The sequence below is a fragment of the Arachis ipaensis genome, chromosome B2 (assembly GCF_059453495.1).
Source record: "Arachis ipaensis isolate K30076 ecotype BB chromosome B2, ASM5945349v1, whole genome shotgun sequence".
NCBI classification, from domain to species: Eukaryota; Viridiplantae; Streptophyta; class Magnoliopsida; order Fabales; family Fabaceae; genus Arachis; species Arachis ipaensis.
In genome coordinates, this window is record NC_142437.1 from 123,114,006 (window position 1) to 123,135,199 (window position 21,194).

The window sequence follows — 21,194 nt, forward strand, 5'->3', positions numbered from 1 at the left end:
GATCATTAAAATATTTTCTTAAAAACATAGAAAGTGGAAACCCAAAAATAAAAGAAAAAGAAAACCCTAAATTATAAGAGTGTGCATGGGTATGCCACTTCAAAAGCTTAAATGAACTTCAAGTTTTCAGTTTAGTCGTGTGAAAGTGTGAACTTAAAAGGGTTCGAAGTTAATGCATCACAGCAAATTGCAACAAGAAGTCAACAACCGCAATAACCATTGATTGGAACTGTACTATTGCGTTGAAGTTGAACACGTTGCAAGTGCAAAAGCCCAAGTGTCCACAAAACCAAAAAACCGCTTACTTTTTTCTACACTCTCTTCCTGGTTCCTACTATAAATGCCTCACTGGATTCTCCGCGCCCATAACTTGTCCACTTACAATCAGTGCTTCACTTCCCTGCACCCGCACACACCCAATCTTCCTCTCCGGATCTCCGCTTCTGTTATGTCTTACCGTCCTAACTACCAAGGCGGTGGCCGTCGGGGCGGCGGTGCTTCCTCTTCCGGCCGCCGTGGAGGTGGCCGTGGCGGCGGCGGTGGCAGAGGAGGAGGAGGAGGACGCGGCGAGCAGAGGTGGTGGGACCCTGTCTGGCGAGCTGAGCGCCTCAGACAGCAACAACCTCAGGTTTCCAAAACAAAATAATAATAGTAATAATAATTTGAAGAAATGTTTTTCATTTTACGCACAGGAACTATAAATTTGAAGTTTGTTAATGTTCATACTTTCATTTGCTCATTCATTTTGTGTGTTTAATGATGATAACGTTCATTTAAGTTCAATATTGCTTTAGTATAGATAGTAGAGAGATATTTAAATTAGTTTTATTATTAGCGTTGTGATTGTTGTATAGTAGGGTTTAAATGGTTTGATATGGATATGACTGATAAGATGATATAATGGGCGTAGTCTTATACATGTAGTCGATGCAATCTAGCTGGGAAAAGCTCTTTTTTTTTTTGTGTATGATGTGTTTGATAATAATCACTGCAAGTTGAATAGTTAGTGATTATTGGTTTGGATAGGAACTTAGGATATAGATACTTTACATATTTATTGATAATATTGATTTGATTTTTAATTTTGGTGGGGTGCAGAAGGAGGTGCTTGATGAGAATGAGTGGTGGGACAAGATAGAGAAGATGAAGAGAGGAGGGGAGCAGGAAATGGTCATCAAGCGTTACTTTAGTATTGCAGACCAGCAAACCGTAGCTGATATGGCATATCAGCATGGGCTGTACTTGTAAGTTCATTTCATACTCAATTTGGTTCATTGTTTAACCAGAACGAAAAAAATGCGACAACATCAATTGTAGATTTTCACTTGTTATTAAATGTTGGTTATTTGAAGTAAGGGCCAAACAACTAAGTTCTGTGAAATAATTTTCTCAATTATTGACAAGAATTGACTTTAGGATTTAGTATAACATGTGATATATGCTTAGTATATACTGACCTCTACTTATGAATATGTAAAGCTTAGGTAACCTGCTTTTTGAGTATTTCTAACATCTTAAATTAATCACCTGATTTTGTACTTGGGCAAAGAAAGCCATGCTTATAATAAAGGGAAGACTCTAGTTGTAAGCAAAGTTCCTTTGCCTGATTACCGTGCAGATCTTGACGAGCGTCATGGATCAACACAGAAGGAGGTAGAGTATATCTACCCTTTTTCAATGTCTGATTTCTGTTTTTGGAAGGATTTAGAAATGTACTTAACTTTGTTAAGTGTTCTGCAGATTAGAATGTCCACAGACATTGAACGAAGAGTAGGAAATCTTTTGAATAACTCACAATCAGTGGGGGAAGCGTCTGCTAGTTTTCCTTCTGTATCCACTGACTTGGGACAGAAACAATCATTAACTGCTACGAAATCTGTCTCTTCACAACAGAGTGATTCTTCAAAGGATAAACTTGATGTTGCTCTAAAGGAAAGGCAGGAACATATCCAGGTACATAAGCATTTGGTAATATTTACCACCAACCATTACTTGATTTCTTTGTGGGATATTTTAAATTTACATCAGAATTGTATATTGTTTATTTTTAGGCAAGTGATGGTTTGAAGGAAATGAAGGCGTTTAGGGAGAGGCTTCCTGCATTTAAAATGAAGTCAGAGTTTCTGAAAGCAGTTCAGGAGAATCAGGTGGGCGGATATTCTATCTACCATGACAAAATATCCTTTTTACCGTACCTTGGTCTATAATACGTCAGTAAGATGTAGTATCTATTGAGCTTTGTGAAAATAGGATAAGGAGGAAAAAGAATGTTGATGTCTTAAGTGGAATGATTGTTAATATAATGCGTGGACTACTTGGATTTCTTTCAATGCTTTGCTTTTGATTGTTCAATAGCTATCCCATCTGCAGTCATTCTAAGATCGCAGTTGCAGTTTTGTATCTAGAACAGAGTCTAATTTGGCTAGTGTTAGTGTAGGTATTGGTAGTTTCAGGGGAGACAGGTTGTGGCAAAACAACACAGCTTCCACAATTCATTCTGGAAGAGGAAATAGGATCTTTGCGGGGGGCTGATTGCAACATAATTTGTACTCAACCTCGGCGTATCTCTGCAATTTCGGTTTCAGCTCGAATATCTGCTGAAAGAGGGGAGAATCTTGGCGAAACAGTTGGATACCAAATTCGTCTTGAAACAAAACGTTCTGCTGAAACACGCCTTCTTTTCTGCACCACTGGTGTATTACTTCGGCAATTGGTAATATTTAATTTCTCTCAAACTGAAGGGTTCCTCTTTCTAAGATTTTAGTTTGATACTTTGATAGAGAATTAAGGAAATAGAAAGAATCTCAAAGTTATATATGGGCTGTTTGAAGATTATTTCCAGTTGCCATGACATTGAATTCTTTTTTCCTGTTTTGCTGTTAAATAGGTCCAAGATCCACAATTAAGTGGTGTCAGCCATTTGCTGGTTGATGAAATTCATGAAAGAGGCATGAATGAAGACTTTTTAATTATAATTTTACGCGATCTTCTTCCTCGGCGTCCAGATTTGCGTCTCATTCTTATGAGTGCCACTATTAATGCTGACTTGTTCTCCAAATACTTTGGAAATGCACCAACAATACACATACCGGTATTATGTTATGTTTACATTTCATATTATTGAGTTCTTGTCTTGGATGTAAATGTAAATAAAGTACTTTCTTATATTGTTCTAAAAAATGAAAAATAAAAAGTATTTCCACAAATGTTAGGGGTTTACTTATCCTGTGGAGGAGCACTTCCTAGAAGATGTGTTGGAGAAAACTCGATATAGCATTAAGGCAGAATTTGACAATTTTGAGGGGAACTCTAGGAGGAGAAGGAAACAACAGGATTCTAAGAAGGATCCGTTGACTGAAATGTTTGAGGCATGTATACTTGACCTATCTGACTGTGTGCTCATAACTTCAATGATATGACAGATTACTTTGATGTACACTCTCTAAAATATGTTTGAGACTCATGATCATGATATGTGTGTGTGTGTGTGTGTTTGTTGTGGTGGGGTAATGGCATTTGTTCTGGATTGTTTTAGACAAAAGGTCCCTCTTGTGCACAGTTAAATATAATTCTATTAATTTCCTCTTCTGTCTGTGTAATTTGTCTCCTTCTCTCTCCTAATTAATCTTTTCTCCCAAAAGAAATAATGTAGATATCTTAAGAGTTTAGTGTTCTAAAGTTAATAGCTCATTAATAATTTTCATGTTCTCTTGCTATTAGTGATAAGAATTATATTTTATTACTTCTTTCTGATAATAATTGGCTCATTCCTTGCCCTTTTACTATGTAGATATAATATAATGCGTATACATATCTTTGTTCTTACAGGATATTGATGTAGATACTCATTACAAAAATTATAGCGTAGGTGTTAGAAAATCTCTTGATGCTTGGTCAGGTTCACAGATTGATTTGGGTCTGGTATGTATTGCTCATTTCTTACTCCGCTCATGAATCTGTTTTTTATTAGTTAAATGTGCCAGCTGAAGGACATATCTCTTTTCATCTTTTTATTAATTTAAGGCTGCGTTTGTTTCTGAGAACATGACAAGACGAGACACTGAGAACAAAACATAAAGGACAGCGACACAGAATTTAGAGTTCTTATATTCTGTTTGATGATAAAATAGAACAAATTATGGAAATATAATTTATTCTCATTTTTTCATTCAAAAAATTTGAGAAAAAAATATAATAATAATAATAAATATGATTATGAAAAATTAACAAGAATAATGAAAGAAAAAATAAAAAATAAGTTGTGTCTTTTGTTAGTGTCTCTGTGTCCTTCCTGTAAGGATGGACACAAAATACACTAATTCAGTGTTTCTGGACACAATGTTTCTGTCCATGTCTCATCTATTAAACACAATTTTGTGTCTCGGTGTTCTGTCCTTGTAAACAAACGCAGCCTAAGAAACTTAGTAGAAATTTGTCTAGTCAAGATGCTTCTGAAGTTATGTTTTACAGTGAGAGCATTGTTTACTGGGATTAATCAGGGACTAAAATTTATAGATAATTAACAGATATTAACTGCAGTTGACTGACATTCTCATTTGTGCACTCCTTGCTGTCAATGGATTGTGCATTCTATGTTCTCTATTGCACCAGTTGCTTTGTTTATTACAATCTCCTTTCTCATGTAGTTATTTACTTTTACTGTAATGTACTAAGCTCATTAGTTCCGTTGCCACAAATTCTACTCATGATTCTTTAATTTTCATGCCACCTCAAACTCTAGTTAAAGAGTGCCTATTCATTTTAACTTCTATGTTTCAGGTAGAGGCAACAATTGAATATATCTGTCGGAAAGAAGGTGACGGAGCAATTCTTGTATTTCTTACTGGCTGGGATGAGATCTCTAAGCTACTTGACAAACTTAAAGTTAATAACTTGCTTGGTGATCCTAACAAGTGTTTGATCCTTCCTCTGCATGGCTCAATGCCTACTGTCAACCAACGTGAAATATTTGACCGTCCTCCCCCTAACAAGAGGTAAGCTCATCTCTTTTGCTAATTTCGTCATAGGCAAGTATCTGTTCTGGATATATTTTTAGACAAGTTTTCAACAAAGGACGACACTAGTGTGCAGCATTAATATGAACAAATGAGAGAATGAAGAAACTGAAACTCAACTAGAATGTTATGTTAGGCTTGGGGAAATTGGTGAATTGCAACTTGTTAGTCAAGTTTAATTGCTTTCCTTTCAGAAAATTTCCTGCATAGGTTTTCAAATTCCTAATCCCTTGAACCTACATAAATCTTAACACTGCTAGTTTATCTGACCATGATGATAGGCCACTGTTTTGTTCTAATATACATCATTTGTTCAGCAAAAAGTGGATTGTTATTTTTTATTAACTCTCAGGTTTTGTAATTTTGATGATTGTTATTTTTCCATTGCAGAAAAATTGTCCTAGCAACAAATATCGCCGAGAGTAGCATCACCATAGATGATGTTGTGTATGTCATAGACTGTGGTAAAGCAAAGGAGACCAGCTATGATGCTTTAAATAAGCTAGCCTGTCTGTTACCATCGTGGATTTCAAAGGCTTCAGCTCATCAGGTATTGAAGTTGTAGATCATCATCTTTATCCCCTTGCAGATGATGTTTAATGCGCCAAATGAAACCTCTGATTTTTTCAAAAACCGGAGCTTGCCATTATTGCTGAATCCTTTATTTGCTAAATTTTTGTTTGACTTTATTGCCCCCTTCCTGCACTTTATTTAATTCCTCTTACTTTCTAAGTCAAAGTCAAAGAAAGAGTGCTAATGGGTTGATCATTTCAGAGACGTGGCCGTGCAGGTAGAGTGCAACCTGGAGTTTGTTATAGATTGTATCCAAAACTGATCCACGATGCAATGCCACAGTATCAGTTAGCTGAAATCCTTCGAACACCATTGCAAGAGTTGTGCCTGCATATCAAAAGTTTGCAGCTTGGAGCTGTGGCGTCATTTTTAGAAAAGGCACTTCAGCCACCAGATCCTCTCGCTGTTCAGAATGCTATTGAGCTTCTAAAAACGATTGGGGTTTTGGATGACAAGGAAGAGCTTACCCCACTGGGTATATTATGCTTGAATATAATTATCTGCTTAATCTATTCCAATTATTATCTGATTGAGTTAATAGCATCTTATAATTAAAAGCTTTTACGAACGCATCATCTGAGCCAATTTAATCTTACAGGTCGGCATCTTAGCACCATACCTTTGGACCCAAATATTGGAAAGATGCTTCTCATGGGCTCTATCTTTCAATGCCTTAACCCTGCCTTAACAATTGCTGCAGCTCTTGCATATCGCAACCCATTTGTCTTGCCTATTAACAGAAAAGAGGAAGCTGATGATGCAAAACGATCGTTTGCTGGTGATTCTTGCAGGTTAGAAATAGTTACTGAGAAATGTTCCCTTCCGATATTGTTCAAGCGAATTTACTGCATTGATCATGGTTGTGCTTACACTAATTCTTTTCTTGTTTTTGTGGAATTTCGGTTCAGTGATCACATAGCTCTTCTAAAGGCATTTGAAGGATGGAAGGAGGCAAAACGTAGTGGGAATGAGAAGCAGTTTTGTTGGGACAATTTTCTATCCTCAGTAACCTTGCGGTTGATTGATGATATGAGATTACAGTTTCTCAATTTATTATCTGACATCGGATTTGTTGACAAGTCCAGGGGTCCTAATGTAAGCTCTTGGTCCTAACTTACATTTGTTTTTTATTAAACAACTACTACCCATTTTCCCCCCAAATTTTGCTTTCCTCTGTTCCGAATACACTTTAATTAGAAGTTTTCCATCAACTAATTTGTCAGTTAAGTTCTGATATGGTAGTAATCAAACATTAATACATGATGCATGTGCATGCAGGCCTACAACCAGTACAGTCATGATTTGGAGATGGTTTGTGCAATCCTTTGTGCCGGGCTCTACCCTAATGTTGTTCAGTGCAAAAGAAGAGGAAAACGGACGGCGTTCTATACAAAAGAAGTTGGGAAGGTTGACATCCATCCAGCTTCTGTCAATGCCGGGGTTCATCTCTTCCCTTTGCCTTACATGGTATACAGTGAAAAGGTGAAAACCACCAGTATCTATGTTAGAGACTCTACCAACATTTCAGATTATGCCCTGCTTTTGTTTGGTGGTAATCTTGTCCCTGGCAAAAATGGCGAGGGCATTGAGATGCTTGGAGGTTACCTTCATTTCTCTGCCTCAAAGAGTGTCATTGACTTGATAAGGGTAATGTCCCTCAATCTTGTTCCAGCATATGTCTGATGGTTTAGAAAAATTAAGACTATACACATTTATTTTTTGGTGACCATTCACAAGTAGTTATCTTCTTGTGAAGACGATAAGTAAACCATTAGGTGGTTTGAATGTTTAACTAAACTACCATTTGACCGTTCTCAATTATCATTTTCGCATAAAGACAATTTCGTGCGAGTGACCATCTCATTTTATCAATGAAGTTTAGAAAACACAACTTGTTACGATTAATTCGCTACGGGATTTGCAGAAATTACGTGGAGAGCTTGACAAGCTTCTGAACAGAAAAATTGAAGAACCAGGATTGGACATTACTGCAGAAGGAAAGGGAGTGGTTGCTGCTGCTGTTGAGTTGCTTCACAGTCAAACCATTCGCTGATTTCTTTTTTCATTCATAAGGGTTTGTTCTTCTGCTGAGTCCTGCCATTCATTAGTAATAGTATGATATAGATTTCTTATGATTTTGCTAGCAGCTTTTTTTAATCACTTATATGGAATGTACATGTGTTATATCTGTTTTGTCTTGTTTAGGATGGAAATACTAATGTTAGACAACAAAAGTAGAAAAGGGACCGATTTTAACATTGTATTCTTACCAACATAGGAGGAAAAAAAGGGTTAGCAGTAGCATTATTTGTCTGGTGCGTGCGAGGGAGAATGCCATGTGGGTCAGTGTTTTCATGTTTCGTCGGAGTTTAATGAACAAGAGTAAATTATATTATTGTTCAATTAAATTTATTCATTCAGATAACATTTTAAGTACATGATTTGGTAATTAGTTATTTTTATTGATACAGGAATAGTAATCAGATGATTTTGAAGGATACTATTGAATACTTATCACTAATATCCTTACTTTTTATATAAATATTTAAAAGGTAAAAACGATTTTTTATGTTTTAATATAGGGGTGTTTATAAGTCAGGTGAAACCGGATTTGATGTGATCCAGATCCGTCCCGAAATATATACTGAGTCTATTTGTTAGACTCGAATCTGGCCCTAGATTCGATGAAACCTATACACTTTTGGACTAAGATTATACCGGGTAAAAAACCGGGTGAAAACCGAGTCGTTAACATTACATTATATTGATACCTTTTTGTAAACTAACATGTGAAAATATTCAAATTTTCAAGATTTCAACTATTATTTAACATGGTAAAATTCACTTAGAAAAATAGGAAAAATATAAGTAGACAATAAAAATACTAAATAGTGTGATCGGATGTTCAATTTACTAGGTGTGCGGATGGTTATCTTAATATTAAGATTTAGAAGGGTAATTTTGGGGTGTAATGTGTTTTTATTTTATTGGGTCAATTTTAGAATTTATTTTTTACATTGTTCTCAAAAACCATTGTTTACCTAGCAAAGTCAAGAAAAATATAACAAGAACCAATCCTTCTCTAAAATTAAAGCATAAGCATAATTAATATTAATATTGTCTAATAACACCAAATATTTAAATCAATACAAATAACACAATATTGTGCCATTAGTCTAAAGTTTTATGCATTTTAAATATAAAACATTAACTTAGGCTGCGTTTGTTTCTAAGAACAGTACAGGACAAGACACTGAGAACATGACATGACAAGACACTGATGGACAGAGACACAAAATTTTGTGTTCTTGTATTCTGTTTGGTGATAAACTAGAACAAATTATAAAAATTCAATTTATTCTCATTTTTTTTCATTCAAAAAAATTGAGATGAAAAATATAACAATAAAAAATATAATTATGAAAAATTAACAAGAATAATGAAAGAAAAAATAAAAAATAAGTTGTGTCCCTTATTAGTGTCTCTGTGTCCTTCTTGTTAAGATGGACACAAAATACACTAATTCTCTGAACACATTGTCTCTGTCCATGTCTCGTCTGTCAAACACGATTTTGTGTCTCAGTGTTCCTGTCTCTGTAAACAAACGCCGCCTTATAGTCTTATAATGACTAATAACACAAAATATTAAAGTTTAAGATACTTAAATTTCACATAAGAATAGTCATCATCCATCACTAATAACACAAAATATTAATCGTGTATGATGACCGGGCCACCGGGTCGAGTTAGGATGACTCGAGCTATAACCCAACCCGAAATAATGATCGGTCTATTTTTGAGATTCTTACCCAGCCTTAGACCTGATAAAATCACATCAAATTAATCCCTAAAATGTTCGGAGTCGGACCGGATCTTCAGGTTGAGTCAGGCCATGTACATCCCTATTTTAACACATGAAATTATTTCAATTCTAACTAAATTTTATTTTAAAAAAATTAAGTAATTTTAGTCTAGTCATAATCTTAATGCATGACCTTTACAAATCAATTCAATTTCTATTTTAAAATTAAATCCATTCTAATTCAATTATATTTCAAATATATTTTTAAATAATATAACATATTTAATTAATGACCAAAATTCACATACAGGCATACAACTGAGAAATATATATTTAAAAATTATTAAATAATTTAAACAAATTTAATTAAATTACTATTTAATAATTTTTACAGTTTTTTTAATAACTTAAACAATAAATTAAAAAAAAGCTAATTTTAATTTTAAAATTCAAATCAAATTTTAAATTAATTGAATATAATGTTTGTTTGGGCGTCATTATCTTGAGGCTTTTTTACTTAAATAAATTAAACAAGTTCTAAAATTACTCAAATCCCCTAAATCAATTTTTGATACGTAAATATCCTAATCCTAATATTATATAAATCGTGCAGAGAAATGTGGTTTATATAATATGTTAACCATTATACCCTGGAACGATTTATGCATGAATGACTTCTGAGCAATAACACATAAATCGTCCTAAGGTTGCTAGCTTTATTAATTGTATGTAAATCGTTCCAGGTTAGGAGGATTTACGTGGTTTCAGGCAAAAACACAAGACCCTGCCACGATTTATGTGTAAGCTATAACCCCAGCACCCTACCACGATTTATTTGTCAGCTATAATTCCCAACATCCTGCCATGATTTATGTTCGAATATCACACCCTAAGACCCAACCATGAGTTACCCACAACTCTTAACGTTACACACAAAAACATACAAAAACCTCCATTTTCACCCTATCTAAGCATTTCGTGATAAGTTTGGAGAGAAAGAGAGCCCGCAGAGCCCGCAACGATGCGAAAGAGGTATTGAGTGACCGCATCTGGCATACAGCAGTGGGAGAATGGGTACTAAGAATATCAAATTAAATAAAAACAATACTAAAAGAGAATACTAAAAAATTATAATTAAAATTTTGACACATAATTTTGTTTAATAATTTAAATTTTATATATTTTTTACTTAAATTTATATTACTCAAAAATACATGAATTTATATTAAGCAAAATTATATTTTTTTTTAACATTTTTTGCTCTTAATTTAAAAAAATAAATTATATGTTAAAATTTAGTATTTTTTATTTAATTTGATCTTTCAATTGAAATAAATAATTTATATTATAAACAAATGACAATAGTAACTAAAATACATACTAATTTAAGAATACACAGTGAAAATATACAAAGTTAAAATAAAAAAATAACAAATTTTTGTTTATAGAAAATATGTATAAATAAAAATAATTAAAAAAAATTATATGAACAATGAGTATTAAAAATTTTATATTAATTTTTTTTATAAATTTTAAATCTTAAATTCTCTCTTAATATTTTAATATTAGAAAATTTTAATTTTATTTAATTTTAATATTCTCTTTTAATATTTTTTTATTTATTTTGATCTTTATAATGGAATAAGTAATTTATATTATAGCCAATGAGTTATAACTCAAATGGCATAGTCTCCCCACATTCAATTAAGAGGTTACGGATTCTGAGTCTCCTATCTTTGGTAAAAAAAAAAAAATAATTTATATTATAAATAAATAACAATAGTAAGTAAAGTACATATTAATTCAAGAATATACCGTAAAAATATACAAAGTCAAATAAAAAATAATAAATTTTTTTTATAAAAAATTTGTATAAATAAAAATAATTAAAAAATTATATAAATAATGAATATTAAAAATTTTATATTATGCAAAATTATATTTTTTAACGACCTTTAGAATATTTTAAAAAAAAAATTTAATATATATATATATATATATATATTAAAATTTAGTACTCTTTTGATTATAATTTGTCAGTACTATTTTTTTATTTAATTTGGTCTTTCTAATGAAATTAATAATTGAAATTATAAAAAAAGTATATTTTTATTTTTTAAGTTAAAATTTAAATAGATATAATTTAATTAAATTTAAAATTTAAATTATCTCTATCTTAATTTTAACTTAAAAAATAAAAATATACTTTTTTTATAATTTCAATTATTGATCCTATTAGGAAGACCTTTTTATTTCAATTATTTTTATTTATACAAATTTTTTATAAAAAAATTTGTTATTTTTTATTTGACTTTGTATATTTGTACGGTATATTCTTGAATTATTTTTATTTAATTTGATATTCTTAATGCCCATTCTCCCACTGCTGTATGCCAGATGCGGTCACTCAATGCCTCTTTCGCATCGCTGCGGGCTCTCTTTCTCTCCAACCTTATTACTGAATGCTTAGATAGGGTGAAAATGGAGGTTTTTGTATGTTTTTGTGTGTAACGTTAAGAGTTGTGGGTAACTCATGGTTAAGTCTTAGGTGTGATATTCAAACATAAATCATGGCAGGATGTTGGGGATTATAGCTGACAAATAAATCGTGGTAGGGTGCTGGAGTTATAACTTACACATAAATCGTGGCAGGGTCTTGTGTTTTTGCTTGAAACCACGTAAATCCTCCTAATCTGGAACGATTTACATACAATTAATAAAGCTGACAACCTTAGGACGATTTATGTGTTATTGGTCAAAAATCATTCATGCATAAATCGTTCCAGGGTGTAATGGTTAACATATTATATAAATCATATTCCCCTAGCACGATTTATATAATATTAGGATTAGGGTATTTACGTATCAAAAATTGATTTAGAGGATTTGAGTAATTTTAGAACTTGTTTAATTTATTTAGGTAAAAAAGCCTTATCTTGATAAAAAAAGATCTTTTTTTAATAAAAAATATTTTTTTATTTTTTAACGTGTTTTACAAATTTCTAATAGTAAAAGTAAAAGTACTATAAAAAAACATCTTTTTTAAAAGACTGTAATTTATATTTTTTTTAAAAGATTTTTTTAAAAAAAGATTTTTTTTCTTAAAAAAGATATTTTTTATATAATAAATAAACAAAAAAGTACTTTTATATTGTTATACCCAATCATAATTGATAAATAAAAAATTTTTTTATATGAGATATCTAAATATAAAATCACTTTTATTTTTTCATAAAATCTTTAAAAAAAAAATATCTCAAAACAAATCTTTTTCTTAGATAGTCACCAAAAAAAAAATCTTTTTCTTAGAATCTCCCAAACAAGTCCATAATCCTTATTTTAAATATGACCTTCAATCACTACAAGCCCTTCCTCCCACACTCGCGCAGCATCCTAGCACTGCTCCCCCACAACTCCTCACCCTCTCTCGAGCCACCGCACTCAGTTCCGGCTTTCTCGTGCGTCTGCAGCCGCCGCACGTATCCATGCTTCGTCGTGCCTCCCCAACTGCAGCCCAGCCTTGTTGCGCCTCCCCAACCGTAGGTTGGATGGATTTGCCTCTGGAACTGTTAGAATTAATTTTCCAAAGGCTATGTTTGGATGATGTCATGAATTGTCGTGCCACATGCTGCTCTTGGCGAAAGGCCGCGGACGCCATATTTTCATCTCAACTTCCATTGATGCTCTCTCTTTCAACAGGAGGGTATGCCTACAATTTTGGAAGCTTATCCGCCCCATGGAGCAACCATGATTCCACTGTGCTCACTGAAAAATGGCCGCAAGAAATCGAGGGTAGCTATAATAGGGTTTACTCGGTGCAAGGTTGGTTGGTGTTCAATTTATTTCATTATGAGTCGGTCAAGGGCCAAACTTTCTCTGAGCTTTTATTCTTCAACCCGTTTTCTCGAGCCAGATTCAAGCTTCCAAAACTGTTCTTGTTTTCTGGAAAGCTGTTCTATCATCATGTTCGTGTTGCATTCAATTCTGCACCACCGGGGTCTGAGGAGTTCGTTGTTGCTTTCTTGTTTGTGTTTAGCAATCAAGAAAAAAAGTACTACTTAATGGGACCAGAAGATTTGAAACAAAGGCTAGCTATTATCAAATTCAAGCAAGGATCATGGATTGAATCCATTGAAAGCGATGAAATCTTCTATGATATTGAAGTTCATGGTGATAATAAGCTGTATGGTCTTACCGTCAAACATGGAACAAGTGTTGTGTTCGTGTTTACCCTGGATAATCATCGTGATGATCATGTCGTTGAACGATTGGTTATGCTAAATACCATAGAAGATACAGATGCTTTTGGCATATTTATTTTTTCTTATGCATCCTTCAAACGAAGACATCAGATGGTAATGGACACTAGCACGGGGGAGTTGTTGCTAGTTCGTCATGAGCGAAGTTTCAGTTACGACACATCAATTCGTACAGAAGGGTTTAGGGTTTTTAAATTGGACAGAAGCAATCTTAAATGGTGTGAGGTTTTTGATATTGGTGATCGTTTCTTGTTCTGGGATTTCACCGAGGTGAGTCTTGTGTCCGCTAAGGAACTTAGAGTTGCAGAACGGTTTAAGAGGGGCAATTGCATATTTTTCTGCCATGCAAATGATCAGCGATATCGATCTAATGAATTTAAAGAATATGATGTGGGAGTCTTCTTCTTGGCTGATAGAACCATTAGCCATTTTCCAATGAGTTCTTCTTTGCCGATTTCACTCCGGAACATGTGGTTCAGCCCTGCTCCTTAATTATTTTGATAAAAATTTTATTTTTTGATTGCATTCTCTTATTATTCTTGTTATTATATTATGTGAAGAAATTAATGTAACAATTTATTTATCTGTTATTTGATCTTAATTTCAATTTGGTAAAAAATTTATTAGCATGATGTTTATTTGATCTTGAGAAATAGAAGATCAATAATTAAAATTAAAAAAAAATATTTGCTATTTAAAAAAATATTGATAAAATTTTTTTATGTATTCTTTAGGGATCTTTTTTTACGGACCATATATACATATAAAATTTAAATCTTGTTAATGATCTAGATTCTTATTAGGATCTCTAAGTATAATATAAAAAACGATTAAATAAAAAAAGACTCTTTTTTTATTTAATTTTTTTTGTATTGATGGATTCATTTTTCAATTGATTTGGCAATAATAAATGAAGGGATTACAAGTAATCCATGTCGATCTCTAAAGTGCGTATTGATTATTAATTCAATAAATATATCTATTTATATAATTGAATAATAAAAATAATGAATATATGATATGTCTCTGTCAGTTAATTAAAGCAAACGATTCTATAATCTAAAATAATAAAAACAAAAGATTTGAATGAAAGCATAAGCATTTTTTTTTATTAAAGATAGAGAAAACGAGATGCATTTTAAATTTTTAAAACCATTAAAATATCGGTTTATCAAATGTGATAAATTAATGTATTAAATTAGCATGTTGGTAATGAAAATAAAGTGAAAGAGTAACGCGAATAATAATTATAAATTTTAACATCAAATTTAAGTTATTTTTAGAACACCATTGCAAGAGTTGTGCCTGCATATCAGAAGTTTGCAGCTTGGAGCTGTGGCGTCATTTTTAGAAATGGCATGTGGGTCAGTGTTTTCATGTTTTGTCGGAGTTTAATTTTAATGGACAAGAGTAAATTATATTATTGTTCAATTAAATTTATTCATTGAGATAACATTTTAAGTGCATGATTTGGTAATTAGTTATTTTTATTGATACAATAATAGTAATTAGATGATTTTGAAGGATATTATTGAATACCTATTTGAGAAGTTTTCACTGCCAAAGAATTGCCTATTATCACTAATATTCTTACTTTTTATATTAATATTTAAAAGGTAAAAACGATTTTTTTATGTTTTAACACATCAAATTCTTTCAATTCTAACTAAATTTTATTTAAAAAAATTAAGTAATTTTAGTTTAGTCATAATCTTAATCCATGACATTTACAAATCAATTCAATTCCTATTTTAAAACTAAATCAATTTTAATTCAATTATATTCCAAACACATCTTTAAATGATGGAAATGTATAGGTAAACAATAAGAATACTAAATAATGTAAATAATAGATATATCGGATGTTTAATTTAATAGGTATGCAGATAATTATGTTTAATGGGATGGTTATTCCTTTTAATTTAATTTACTTATGCATAGTTAATAATTAGTGGATGTTCAATTCATTAAGTGTGCGAATAGTTATTCTAATGTTAGAATTCATGGGATAATTTGAGAGTTGAGTGTTTTTTACCTTTTTTATTTATTTATTAGGCCAATTTTAAAATTTATTGTTTACAAAAGTCATTGTCTACCTAACAAATTTAAAAAAACAAAAACTCATACATTTGTGTAGTATATATTTAAAAATTATTAAATAATTTAAACAAATTTAATTAAATTATTATTTAATAATTCTCACGATTTTTTTAAACTAACTAAACAATATTTAAAAGAAAAAATTAATTTTAATTTTAAAAAACAAATCAAATTTTAAATTAATTAAATATAATTCTTATTTTAAATTTGACTTTCACTAATCACAAACCCTTCCGCCCTGCTCCCCCCTCCCCCCCCCCCCTCCCCACACTTCTCTCGCAAACCACCACAACCCCCCCCCCCCCCTCTCTCGCGAGCCACGACACACGTTCTGGCCTCTTCGTGCGTCTGCAGCCACCGCCGTCACACGCGCTTCATCGCGCCTTCCCAACTGCAGCACGCAGCCCAGCCTCAGTGCGCCTCCAACCTAACATTTTATCCATCATCTTCCGATGGGTTGGATGGATTTGCCTTTGGAACTGTTGGAATTAATTTTCCAAAGGCTATGTTTGGATGATGCCATGAATGGTCGTGCAACATGCCGCTCTTGGCGAAAGGCCGCTGACGCCATATTTTCCTCTCAGCTTCCATTGATGCTCTCTCTTTCAACATCTACATCTTCGTACATAAAATCAGATAGCAACAACTTTGGAAGCTTATCCGCCCCATGGAGCAACCATGATTCCACTGTGTTCACTGAAACATGGCCGCAAGGAATCAACCGTACCGATAACAGGGTTCACTCGGTGCAGGGTTGGTTGATGTTCAATATATTTCATTATGTGAGCGACAAGAGCCAAACTTTCTCTGAGCTTTCATTCTTCAACCCGTTTTCTCGTGCCAGATTCAAGCTTCCAAAACTCTTCTTATTTTCTGGAAAGCCGGATTATCATCAAGTTCGTGTTGCATTCAATTCTGCACCACCGGGGTCTGAGGAGTTCGTTCTTGCTTTCTTGTGTGTGTTTAGCTATAAAACAAAAAGAGTTCATCAAACCAGAACATACGAAACAAGGCTAGCTTTTATCAAATTCAAGCAAGGATCATGGATTGAATTGGAAACCACTGAAACCGCTGAAATCTTCTATGATATTGAAGTTCATGGTGATAATAAACTGTATGGTCTTACCGTCAAACATAAAACAAGGGTTGTGTTCGTGTTTACCCTTAGAGATAATCATCGTGATGATCATGTCGTTGAACGATTGGTTATGCTAAATAACTTAGAATGTATTTTTCCTGGCAACTTTGTTGTTAATTATGAATTCTTCAGACGAAGTCATCAGATGGTAATGGACACTAGCACAGGGGAGTTGTTGCTAGTTCGTCATGATAGATGTGCATCAGATCTAAATGGATGTTATGATTCAATTTGTACCAAGGGCTTTCGTGTTTTTAAGTTGGACAGAAGCAATCTTAGATGGTGTGAGGTTTTTGACATTGGTAATCGTTTCTTGTTCTGGGATTACACCAAGGTGAGTCTTGTGTCAGCTAAGGGACTCAGACTTGCAGAACAGTTTAAGAGGGGAAATTGCATCTTTTTCTGCCATGCAAATACTCATCGGGAGCAGAAATATCCAATACCAGATATTCAAGATCGATTTCGAATTAAAGAACATGATATGGGTGTCTTCTTCTTGGCTGATAGAACCATTAGCCATTTTTCAATTAATTCTTCTTTGCCGTTTTCGCTTCTGAACATGTGGTTCAGTCCTGCTCCTTGGTTAGTTTGATAAGAAATTAGGCCACGCTTAGTTTGTATTTTCATTTTGAGAGTTGAGGAATGCAACTCTTCATTAGAATTTATTGTTTTTTATCATCAATTAGTTATTAATATTAAACGTGGGGATTAAAGTATACTGTTGAATTACTAAACTAAAGTAATTAGGTTGATAGCTAAAAGTGATTACTAAAAATAATAAATTCTGATCATTCCTTAACATTTTCTGTTTAGAGTTTCTTTATTTTAGAATTTTATCGAGAATGAAAACAAAAATTTTTTTTGACATAGCATAATGTTTATTTATTTTGATTTATTCTTGCATTTATATAGACAACTAAATAAATCAGTCACCACATGTCTATCTGAACAATACAACTTTTAACTTGTTGCAATCTGAATGTAAATACACAAATTGTATTCCAACAAATTTATAGTTTGAATGCAACTAAACCACCAACCATATATATGTGAACACATAAAATCAGATGCATTTTAACATCATTAAAACGATGAGTTTCATCAAATGTGATAAGTTAGTCTCTAAATTCATCAAATGTTAACAAAGATGAATTTAGAGACTAATACAAATTACAATTATAAATTTAAGAGTTAAATTTGTGTCAATTGAAAATTTATAAATAAATTTAAATTCAACATCAAATTTTAGAGTCTCTAAATTAAGGAAATCAGGGACGGACCTAGAGGGGGGCGAGTAGTGGCCTCGGCCCCCCCAAAATTTTTAGAAACTATATTTATATATGAGATATGTATTTAAAAAAATAAAAAATATTATATAATTTAGTATTTTTATATGTATTATTTTTTATTATGTGATAGATTTATGTCTTAATTATTTAATTCACTAATATTTTTCACTTAACTAATTTAATATCATACCCTCAAGTTTTTGCAACTTTCAAATTAGTTTTTATATAGTAATCTCTATATTTATTTAAAAAAATCATTTGTTTATTTTTTATTAACATATTTAAAATTTATATTATTATATTAATAATTATTTACGTAGTTATATTTTGATAATCACATTATGTACTTTAGATATTCTTTTTTTATAAAAAATACTTATTTTTTTCTAAATTTACGTTGTTAAAAGAAAAACTTTTATAAAAATATCTTATATCTTGTATTCTATAAAGGTATTGTGTCTTTCAAATAATTAATAATTTGTCATTTATTTTCAAATTTTTAAAATTTTTTAAAAGAATTAATTTTAATTAATAAGATATGTGATCATTTTTAACTAAACACGCTATAAATTATTGGTACTTTATAATTTTATAATGTACTATTGATATTGTTATATTTTTTTTATGTAACTATCATATTAAAAATAAAATTGTGAAAAAAATTTATAATTATATATATATATATATTTGATAAACTTTTTGAAAAACTAACTCTAATAACTATATGTTAATTATTTTTATGGAATGAAAAAAAAATTTATCTAAAATTCGGCCCCTCCATACTAAATTTTCTGGATCCGTCCTGAAGGAAATAAAGACTAACTTGAACATTTAACATTGATTGTGGATGCCTGTTCATGCCTTGCACTTCTCTAATGTAGTGATAGTGTTTGTTTTGTACAAACTTCTATAGTAATACATGCATTGAAAAAGTTTTACGATAGTGTAATTTTTTCGAAATAAAGATATTAAAGGCAGTTATAATTTTTTCGAAATAAAGATACTAAATGATATTAGATTAAATCAAAATAAATTAGTACCGTACAAATCAATTATTTGCATACAATTAAATTAGATTGAAAAGTATAAATTAAATCAATATCTCCAAATCGTTTAAAATTATATCATTTTTACAATTCGAATAAATTCAAAATGTACTACAAAATGTAGTCTTATTTCGTTGACAATACAAATGATAGATGTAAATATATTCCACTCACTCTAAGTTGGTATATACAGTAAAACTCGTATATAAATTGTTGGACCCCTTCTACGGTTTATGCATATTTTCCATCCTTACGGAAACCGTAAAACCCCTACCACGATTTCTTCTCAAATGCTTCATCAACGTAAACCGTAAACCCCTCTAGCGGTCTACGTGTATTTTAAATCCGTAGGACTCTTCCACGGTTTAGGTAGATTTGTAAAAACTAAAAAGTTACATTTTCGTATTCAAATTGCAAAAGTTGCATTTCCGTAATTTTAGAAGTCAAATATTTTATTTTCATAAATTATTTATGAGATTTACAATTCAATTTAATTTCTATTTTAAAATTAAATCAATTTTATTTCAATTATATTTCAAACACATTTTTAAATAATGGGTAAAGTATACTTTTTGTCCCTGAAGTTTGACAAAAGTTTCAAAAATACTCCTAAGTTTTATTTTATTTCAATTTTGTCCCAAAAGTTTTCGATTTGCATCAAATATATCATCGACAGCTAAATTTTTAAAAAATTTAAGACCAATTTAACAATAATGCATGAAAATTATGCTTGATTTGTTTGTGTTGAGGGGTTGTTCTTATGAAATTGTTGTTGAATTGGTCTTAAATTTTTTGAAAAATTAGCCGTCAAGGGTATATTTGATGCAAATCGAAAACTTTTGGGACAAAATTGAAACAAAATAAAACTTATGAGTATTTTTGAAAATTTTATCAAACTTCAGGGACAAAAAATATACTTTACCCTTAAATAATTTAACATATTTAATTAAAAAGTAGAAATTCCCTTTCAATTGTGAAGTTTATATTTAGTGTTTGTTTGGCGGCATTGTTTTGTTAAAAAATATATTTTTTATTTTTTAGTATGTTTGGTAAATTTCTAGTAGTAAAAGTAAAAATACTAGAAAAATTAGAAAAACATTTTTTGAGAAGCTGTAATTTATATTTTTTTTAAAGATCTTTTTTCTTAAAAAAAAAGATGTTTTTTATTCAATAAATAAACAAAAAAATATTTTTATATTGTTATCCCAAACATAATTGATAGATAAAAAAAATTTTTTAAATGAGATAACTAAACATAAAGTTACTTTTATTTCTCCATAAAATCTTTTAAAAAAATAACTCAAAAAAATATTTTTTTTAGAAACTCATCCAAACAAACCCTTAAAAACAAGTGAGTCACCTTGGCTAAATCATTAACCTAACATTTTATCCATCATCTTCCGATGGGTTGGATGGATTTGCCTCTGGAATTGTTGCAATTAATTTTTCAAAGACTGTCTCTGATGGATGATATCACAGAATGTCGTGCCACATGTCGCTCGTGGCGAAAGGCCGCTGACGCCGTATTTTCATCTCAGCTTCCATTGATGCTCTCTCTTTCAACAGGAGGGTATGCCAACAACTTTGGAAGCTTATCCGCCCCATGGAGCAACCATGATTCCACTGTGCTCACTGAAAAATGGCCGCAAGAAATCGACCGTACCTATAATAGGGTTTACTCGGTGCAAGGTTGGTTGGTGTTCAATATATTTCATTATGAGTGGTTCAAGGACCAAACTTTCTCTGAGCTTTCATTCTTCAACCCGTTTTCTCGAGCCAGATTCAAGCTTCCAAAACTGTTCTTGTTTTCTGGAGGGCCGTGTTATTATCAACTTCGTGTTGCATTCAATTCTGCACCACCGGGGTCTGAAGAGTTCGTTGTTGCTTTCTTGTTTGTGTTTAGCTATCAAGAAAAAGTGAACAACTTAATCGGACCAGAAGATACGAAGCAAAGGCTAGCTTTTATCAAATT

General features: G+C 31.6%; 3 protein-coding genes across 5 annotated transcripts; all 3 read left to right on the plus strand.

Annotated features, from left to right (window-relative positions):
- The first annotated feature begins 86 nt into the window (after positions 1 to 86).
- LOC107626333 (RNA helicase family protein) lies at positions 87 to 8,022 on the plus strand. 3 transcript variants are annotated; one of them, XM_016329195.3, is made up of 16 exons: positions 87 to 628; positions 1,099 to 1,244; positions 1,554 to 1,653; positions 1,741 to 1,953; positions 2,052 to 2,147; positions 2,438 to 2,713; positions 2,888 to 3,091; positions 3,213 to 3,368; positions 3,829 to 3,921; positions 4,780 to 4,994; positions 5,406 to 5,565; positions 5,790 to 6,063; positions 6,187 to 6,379; positions 6,497 to 6,683; positions 6,867 to 7,235; positions 7,513 to 8,022. In XM_016329195.3, exons 1-16 carry the CDS (start codon positions 341 to 343, stop codon positions 7,639 to 7,641), a joined length of 3,099 nt encoding a protein of 1,032 aa, XP_016184681.1. In that variant the 5' UTR covers positions 87 to 340; the 3' UTR covers positions 7,642 to 8,022. The 3 variants fall into 3 exon arrangements, with proteins under 3 accessions (XP_016184681.1, XP_016184683.1, XP_020972317.1); XM_016329197.3 differs by having other exon boundaries at positions 316 to 628; positions 1,550 to 1,653; XM_021116658.2 differs by having other exon boundaries at positions 317 to 628; positions 1,619 to 1,653.
- A 4,853-nt stretch (positions 8,023 to 12,875) lies between these two features.
- On the plus strand, positions 12,876 to 14,141 carry LOC107628029 (uncharacterized). Its single transcript, XM_016330833.1, has one exon. The coding sequence runs from the start codon at positions 12,876 to 12,878 to the stop codon at positions 14,139 to 14,141; it is 1,266 nt and encodes a 421-aa protein (XP_016186319.1).
- A 2,060-nt stretch (positions 14,142 to 16,201) lies between these two features.
- Positions 16,202 to 17,479, plus strand: LOC107628030 (uncharacterized). Its single transcript, XM_016330834.1, has one exon. The coding sequence runs from the start codon at positions 16,202 to 16,204 to the stop codon at positions 17,477 to 17,479; it is 1,278 nt and encodes a 425-aa protein (XP_016186320.1).
- Positions 17,480 to 21,194: the final 3,715 nt, after the last annotated feature.

Excerpts from the sequence above, each read along its gene's own strand:
- LOC107626333 (XM_016329195.3), top strand. The coding sequence starts at position 341 with ATGCCTCACTGGATTCTCCGCGCCCATAACTTGTCCACTTACAATCAG. Across the intron at positions 1,954-2,051 it reads AAAGGCAGGAACATATCCAG|GCAAGTGATGGTTTGAAGGA; the intron begins GTACATAAGCAT and ends GTTTATTTTTAG. Across the intron at positions 3,092-3,212 it reads CACCAACAATACACATACCG|GGGTTTACTTATCCTGTGGA; the intron begins GTATTATGTTAT and ends CACAAATGTTAG.
- LOC107628029 (XM_016330833.1), top strand. The coding sequence starts at position 12,876 with ATGCTTCGTCGTGCCTCCCCAACTGCAGCCCAGCCTTGTTGCGCCTCC.
- LOC107628030 (XM_016330834.1), top strand. The coding sequence starts at position 16,202 with ATGGGTTGGATGGATTTGCCTTTGGAACTGTTGGAATTAATTTTCCAA.